This window comes from Gracilinanus agilis, chromosome 2, assembly GCF_016433145.1.
Source record: "Gracilinanus agilis isolate LMUSP501 chromosome 2, AgileGrace, whole genome shotgun sequence".
NCBI classification, from domain to species: Eukaryota; Metazoa; Chordata; class Mammalia; order Didelphimorphia; family Didelphidae; genus Gracilinanus; species Gracilinanus agilis.
In genome coordinates this window covers 334,002,320-334,010,350 of record NC_058131.1, presented here as the reverse complement: position 1 = coordinate 334,010,350, position 8,031 = coordinate 334,002,320, and the positions used below count along the sequence as shown (strand labels likewise).

The window sequence follows — 8,031 nt, the reverse complement described above, 5'->3', positions numbered from 1 at the left end:
CATCTCTCTCTCTCTCTCTCTCTCTCTCTCTCTCTCTCTCTCTCTCTCTCTCTCTCTCTCTCTCTCTCTCTCCTTCTCCCTCTCTTTCCCTCCCTCCTTCCCCACCCCACTTCCCACCACAGTCCATGGAGGGAGGGCCAACAACACTATGAAGGTGACCCACTCCCTGGGGCCCCGCAACTGCCCCGCCAGGTCCTCACTGGATGGCAGGTAGGGGAGGCGCAGGACACGTGGCTCAGGAACCCCCCCCAACCCCCCAGCCAAGCGCCATCTACTGGTGTGCCTACCCTACCTGCTCCCCATTTCTCCGCCACTCCTCCGCTCTCTTCTGCCCCCCCCACCCCGCCCCCAACTCCCCACCACTGGCCGAGAGATAGGGCCAAGCGAGGTCTTCGATCACCTGGAGCTAGGGAACTGTGAAGACATAGGGGTCTTTTTCGACCCCAAGATCCAGTTATAAGAAGGCGAAATGCCCTCCGAGACACTATAGGGAAGGCCCAAAGTGAATGGGAAGAGACCAGCAGGAGAGAGAACAGCCGTGGGCGGGGAGGGGGGAGGGGCGGGGTGAGAGAACTGATACCTGGAGCCTCTGCAGCCCCTTCCATTAAGAGCAAGCAGAAGAGCCCGTTGAGAGGGGACCTCCAACAAGACCCAGTGACTACTGGACACCACCACCACCACTACAGCTAGGTGTCTAAGTTTCCTGGGGAATAGAGGGCCCTGAAACCAGCTCGCACCCCTCCACCCTACATTTTGCCTAGGGCTAGCTTTAGAAAAGCTTCTAGCCTCCTGAGTGACGGCCCTAGAACAGCCAGCAAGTGAGAGTAGGCTAAAGCGCCCGAAGTGATTCTCGCCAGAGTTCCAAAAGGTTACCACTTCATCCCGCTCTCTCTGCATCACGCGCTTTGAGATCAAGGCTTGGAGAGATACTCAAAAGATCCATTCTCCTTCACCCCCATCTAGTCCCAGCACCTCGAGGTGGGGGTTGGCAGGGGAAGGAAACTGACACCCGCTATAGCCAACCTTCCCCAATAAAAGCCTAGGGCGGGGGGCAGCGCGGAACCCCGCCCTCTCGGCAAAAGCCCTAGCTCCTAGGGCAGCGATTGGGGGATGCAAATATTCCCTCCCCTGCTTGGCAACCTTAGTCTCCACGATCCCCTGGGGTGGGCGGGACTAGGCAGCTGACAGAAGCTGCACCTTAGCTGGGGCTGACCCGGGGCGGTCCAGCGTACAGGACGGTGCCCGGGGCCCGGGCGCGCGTGAGAGGGCGCCGGGCGCGCGCGCGCGGGGGCGCGCGGGGAGAAAGACACTGGGAGGCGGCGGCCGAGGGGCGGGGAAGTGCCGAGCGGCCCCGCGCCTGGCTGGGGTGCGTGCAAGGCGGCATCAGCATCGGCAAAGGAGTCCTACTGACTGGGGAACCGAGCGGCGTGGACCAGGAGAAGGCGGTAGGAATCCGCAAGAAGACATAAATTCTTTGCCTTGGAAAACGCCTGTAATGAATTTGAAATAAACTTGAGGAGGGGGCTGTGGGCGCGCCGAGCCCGTATGGAGTCCCGGAGCTGACCACGAGCGCCAGCGCCCGTCGGGGGCCGGTGCGCAGCCCGCCAAACCCCATCTCTTCCTCCAGGTGGCCCAGCTAGCTTCCCAACCCCAGAGGACTGGAACGAACCACGGGACCGAGCCGAGCCAGCCCACCGGTCGCGTATCCCTTATTCCCTGCCCTGGTCGGATTTGTAGGATGCCTGGGGCCCCGGCAGCCGTCTAAGTAGCCGAAGAGCGAAGGAAGGCAAAGTCCCGGGCGGGATGGTGCAACAGAAGAGAGGTCGTGTTGGCGAAGCCAAGCGGGAGGGCTGCCAGCAGCCGGCCACGGGCGAGAGGGCGCGGCTCCGCCGGGAGACCCCGGGTGAGCCGGGCTGGTGCAAGACCCCCAGCGGCCACATCAAGAGGCCCATGAATGCTTTTATGGTGTGGTCGCAGCACGAAAGGCGGAAGATTATGGACCAGTGGCCCGATATGCACAACGCCGAGATCTCTAAGAGGTTGGGCCGCCGCTGGCAGCTGCTGCAGGACTCTGAGAAGATTCCGTTCGTACGCGAGGCTGAACGGCTGCGTCTCAAGCACATGGCTGACTACCCGGACTACAAATACCGGCCCCGTAAGAAGGGCAAGGGGGCGCCCAGCAAGGCGCGGCCCCGCCTCCCCAGCAAGACTAAACCTTCACTGTTGGGCCGTGGGGGTGGGGGCCGCCGGAAGGCAACCGGGGAGGCTGGGGAGCAGCGCGGGGGTGGCCCTACTCTTGGGGAGGAGGTGGAAGCCGAGGACGAGGAGGAAGAGGAGGAGGAGGAAGAACTGTTGGAAGTGCGGCTGGTGGAGACTCCCGGGCGGGAGCTGTGGCGGATGGTCCCAGCGGGGCGGGCTGGGGGGAGGCAGGGGGAGCGGGCAGGGGGCCCGCGCCCAGAGCCGCAGTCGGAGGAGGCGGGGGACACCCCGGAGACTTCTAGACCCTCCCAACGCGGAGTGACTGCCACCTCGTCCGTCAGCTCCCCGGCGCCCTCTTCCCTGGTCCCTTCGGATGAAGAGCTCGAGGAAGAAGAGGAAGGGAGGGAGGAGGAGGAGGAGGAGGAAGAGCCGGAGAAGGAGCCTCTTGGGTTCCTGCCCCGGCAACTCCCAGGAGCCATAGGCCCCGGCCTAGACTGCACCTCCCTCGACAGGGACCCGGACCAGCTGCCTCCTGCAGGGACCTCGCACTTCGAATTCCCGGACTACTGCACCCCCGAGGTGACCGAGATGATCGCTGGGGACTGGCTCATGTCCAGCATCGCGGACTTGGTCTTCACCTACTGAGCCGAGCACTCATTAGGTGACTCGGACAACACAAATCAGGTCGCACTCAAAAACCAGCTGTTTACATACAGGAATCAGGTATTTTTGGCCTTCAGCCCCATCAAAGGCAAAGGCTTCCGCTGTCACCCCATCCCCGACACAGACGCCCTCAGCCATGCCTCCACACTCAGCCCACCCTTCAACCCGCTCCCTATGGACACACCCCACTTTCCGTGACTTGCGCCCAGACACGCCCCTCTCTCCATCTTTCTAGACACACCCCTCTCTCTCTCCCTTAAACGCAGACACACATGGTCCTTGCTCTTTCTATCCCCTACACACTGGCATGCCCCTTTTTCCATCCCATACACATATCCCTTTCTTTGTGGTGGAAGCATGGGGTAGTGGAACTGGATAGGAAACAGAACCCTCTTCAAGTTCCAGCTCTGCCCCAACCAGCTGTGTGACCTTGGGCAGGTGTTTTGACCTCTCTCTGCCTAAATTTCCTTATCTATAAAAATGAAATGGTTGGAATAGATGACCCCTACGGTCCCTACCAGCTCTAGCAATCTATGAATCTCCCTTATACAGAGACAGACATTGTCTATCCCCCTCTCCATCCCTTATAGAAACCTTTCTCTCCATCCCTTAGGAAGGCAGCATGGTGCTGCCCTGGATCGGGAGTCAGAGGATCTGGGTTCAAATTCCAGATTAAAATCACTACCTGTATGACCTTGGGCAAATCCCTTCACCTTTTGGGGCCTCAGTTTCCTCATCTGTAAAATGAGGGGGTTGGACTAAATGGCCTCTTAAGGGCTCTTCCAACTCTATATCTTATGAACCTCTCTCCATCTCTTCCACAAACAAATCTCTTTGTCCTTTATACACATACCTTATTTTCCCCATTCTTTCCATTCCTTGGATAGAACCCCTTTCTCCATGTCCTACACACACATTCTCTCTCATCTCATCCACTCCTCCCTCTCCCAAGGGGGGAAGGGGTCTCATCAGGGTACACAAGCCCACCTCACTCAATTTCCCTGGCTGGGATATGTTCCCCTCATCAACCCATCCCGGCTAAGGGTTGTGAAAGAGGCAGCACTTGGCCTAGCTTCTTCTTATCTAGCTCCATGACCCCTATTCCTGTTCATAGTTGCTCCATAGCTCCCCCCTCTCTTATGCCCTTTCCCTCCCTCCTGCCCCCTCCTGTGGTCTCCCTCCAAGCCTCTCCCTCTCAGTGGCCAAGAGCTGAAGTTGTGACCTTGCCTCTAACTTCCTTCATGTGCTGGACTTGCTTCCTTTGAGGAAAACCTGGGGTGCAGTCCAGTTCCCAACCCCACTAGGGCAATCCACTCTGGACATAGAGAGGACACTCATTCTCAGCCTGTAACCACCCCATCAACTCTAGGTGACCTCAAAGTGCTGTCTTCTAAGAGAAACATTGTTGGAATGGTGAATTCTGGTTTTAAGGAGGATTTTTTTTTCATTCTTTTGTTGAGAGGAATCTGGAGGTACCCTGCAAGACACCCCTGAGGAATAACAATCCCCCTTTCCCTTCCTGCTTTTCATTTGCCCTGTTGACTCCCCTTTCTCACATGGATCTGGCCCCAGTCTTCATCTGTAAAATGATCAGGTTGGATGAGATGACCTTGAAAAGTCCTAGCACCTCGTCTCCCAGCAGGGGAGTGTTGCCCCAAGGCAGCTTCATCTGTGAGCCTTGCCAAAGGATTACTATGTCCATCGAGCCGCCCCCCCAGAATAACCCATATCAGGTTGAGACTTCAGGGTCTAGACTCTTGAATTCAGCAGGTATCCTACCCCCACTTAGAGTGGCCAAGTTCCCTCCCAACTGGTGGGTCTCCCATGACACCATCAAACCTTATTCCAGTGTCCAGGCTCCTTGAGGGGCGTCTTATGTCTGGTGATTCCACTGGGGAGGGGGTGGGAAAGGAAGCTGTAGACCTTTCTTCCCATTAAAAGCCACCCTTTGAAGGGGGAGGGGGTAAGGTAGTGAAATAGATCAGAGAGCAGGAGTTGCTGTTTAAAGCCCCCACTAACATAACCCTCCTACACAATCTGCTGGACCCCCTAGGAAAGCTCTGCCCCCCAAAGTGAATACTTCATGAGTACTCACATTCCCTCAAGAGGAGAGACAGCTAATGTCCATATAGGGGGAAGCTAAGAGAGAACCGGGTACATTCTCCTCTCTGCCTGACCATGGAGTTCAAGGCCTTCCTATTTTTTCCCTGCTATAGGGATTGGGTCAACTAGTCAAGACCAATTACACTTGGCTATCTCTCTTTCATCCCTCCTAACCTCCTCCCCACCCCCAGTTCTCAGTGCCAAATGCTTTGATCAGTGTTATCATTCAGCTGGGGAAATAGGCATGGAGAGGGCTTGGGGTCAATGGCCAAGTCATCAATCATTCAGCAAGCACCCTGGGACATGCTCAGCCTCCTAAATGGCTCCCAGGGCTAAGAGAAATCATTTGAGGTTCAATGGTTAAGCTTGGACTGAGGGAGTCCAGAGGGAAGTGACAGGAATGGTTAGAGCATTGGATTCAGAGTGAGTAACCTAGCACGAAAAGCCCTAGTCTGCCTCAGTCTACCCATTTTCCAAATAGGGACAGGTGCCTTTTCCTATGCATTTGGAGTATTTAGTTTGAAGTGCAGTGCCTGGGGGCTGTGCCTCACTTATTGCATTCCTGGACTAAATAGAAGTGCTGGCTAGGTCTACCAAGGCCCGGATGCCACCTGGATTCCTTCCTGTCAGAGGATACCTGTCCTCTCTGTTAGGCAGCCTACCCCCACCCTATGGATGTTATGCTCCCTGCCTTCCCCTTCACTCTGGGCTCCTGTTGTTTGCCTCCCTCAGCTACCTGGCACTCCACAACCTCATGTGTTCTCCAAGTCTACCACTGCCCTTCCTCATCCCCAGTCTGCCCATCTCCCATCACTACCTAGACTCTGCTGACATTGTGTGCCCCACTCTGTCATAGGTTCAAACACCCACATACACAGATCTCTCAGGAACAAATGGGGACCCCTGGTCCCTCCACGACCCCCTCTGTGCTGTTCCCCACACAGGCCAGCATCTCTGCAGGGATATCCTGTCCCAACCCACCTACCAGCTACCCGCCCTGTATGTGGTGCTCCAATTCCAGGCCTCCTTTCTATCTCTTAATTTTTCATTTCCTTTCTTTTTTTTAATGTTGTATGAGTGAAGAGGTATCACTGTGTGTTGTCTTGGAGAACTAGTCTCATAGCCGAGAGTAGGAGGATGGGGGCAGCTCCCTCTCTGTGTGGAAGGGGCTGGAAGCCCTGGGCTCCAGTATCGCTACCCAATACCAGGACTAAATAAAGTATATGTGCCCTGAGCCTGTCCAGCCCCATGTGTCTATTTTGCTCTCTCTCTTCTCTCCTACTTCCTCCATCAAGTTTTTCCTGAGCATCATTTCTGCCCAGGGTAGGTATGGGAGATGACAAATTCGTCCTTATCCTTGAAGATCTGGTGGCTAGTCGAAGGGACTAACCATCTCGACCATACACCCTTGCTTTTAGTCAAAGCCTTCTGCTCTTCAAATTCCTCCCAATTATGATATAAGAAATCCCATTACCAGGAGATAAAACCTTTCATTTATCAAATCATTAGATTCTAGAATTGAATGGAACCTCAGAGGCCATCTGGCCCAATTCTCAACTAAAGCAGGAGAGCTCTGTCAGTTCTGACAAGCAATCATTCAGCCTGTTTGAACACCTCCAATGACAGAGGGCCCATTCCCTCCAAAGCTGCCTGTTTCATTGTGGAAGTGTTCTCATTCTAGCAAGCTTTTTCTCATATTCAACTGAAATCTCTCTCCCTCCATCTTCTCCCCCTCGTTCTGTCCTCTGGGGCCAAATGCAATAGGATTCATGATACAGCCCTTCAAATACTTGAAAATGGCTATGATATCTCCCTGAAAATCTCTTCTCCAGGCCAAACATCCCTAGGTCCTTCAGCCAATATAATACCATAGCTACCAATCTCCTCCGTCTCCTACTCGATCTCCTCTGGGCATAGCCCCAGCGTCTCGTCTCCCCTAAAAGAAACTCCCCGGACCTGAAAGACTCAAGCCAAGGAGGCCAATCCCCAAGAAACGGAGAACCTAAGGACAGAGAGGAAAAGAAGAGTGGGTGATGTGGGGGTGGAGTCAGAAGACTTGGGTTTGAATTCCCTCTCTGCTGCTTTATTCTTGTCTGACTTCCCACTTTGTATCTCAGTTTACTGTAAAAATGCTGGAGGAGAATATCTTTAAAAACCACTCCTGGCTCTTTTCAGTTTTCTAATCTAATATGGAAACAGAGGGAGGCTTTACCCTTCAGCTCTCACAATCTCTGGTACCAAGGCCCATCCAAGCTTAAGCAGCCTCAGAGTCAGCCTGCATCTTGGATGAGCTAAGCCTAGGGAAGTGGGGGGAGGGGAATCCTGGCTAGGGTGGTGGCGACACCTGCCGGCTAAAATGTGATAGCACCCCACCTTAAAGGATCCCCTGTAATCAATGAATGGAACACATCAACACAGACTGGCAGGGCTGGCAGGGCCTTTGGAACATGAATATCTCAGTTGGTAGAGACCTTGGACCTCAGAATAGCAGAGCTCGGAGGAATCTTAAAACTTTGAGTGCCAGAACTGGAAGGAGCCTTGAACCAAAGAAATGCAGACCAGGGAGGACCCTTGGAACATAGAATGTGGTAGTGGAGAAGAGCCCTGGAACATAGAATGCTATTTACTGGGGAAAACTTCCAACTGCAGAATGTTAGAGCTAGGAAGAATGTCGGCCCATAAATGTCAGGACTAAGAAGGGCTTTAGAACAAAGAATGTCATAACTGAGAGAGCTGAGAGAAACCTTCATGATATAAGGGGCCTTGGATCATAGAATGTCACAGCTTGAAGGAACCTTAGAACATAGACTGTCGGAGTTGGAGGGGACCTTGGTCCATAAAATATCAGAGCTGGAAAAGACCTTAGAATATAGGATATTGAACCACAGAGCCATAGAATGTATGATAGGTAGTAAGAGACTTAAAAGATGATCTAGCCATGTTTCTTTATTTTCCAAATTAAAAGATTGAGTCCCAGATCTATGAACTATTTACTGAGTTCCTGCTGGGTGACTAGTTCTGTGCTAAGTGCAGTGAAAAATACAGAGAAATGTAACACAGAATCAA

General features: G+C 53.8%; 1 protein-coding gene across 1 annotated transcript; it reads left to right on the top strand.

The window, feature by feature from the left end:
• The first annotated feature begins 1,803 nt into the window (after window positions 1-1,803).
• SOX12 (SRY-box transcription factor 12) lies at window positions 1,804-2,844 on the top strand. Its single transcript, XM_044661534.1, has one exon. The coding sequence runs from the start codon at window positions 1,804-1,806 to the stop codon at window positions 2,842-2,844; it is 1,041 nt and encodes a 346-aa protein (XP_044517469.1).
• The last annotated feature ends 5,187 nt before the right edge of the window (window positions 2,845-8,031 follow it).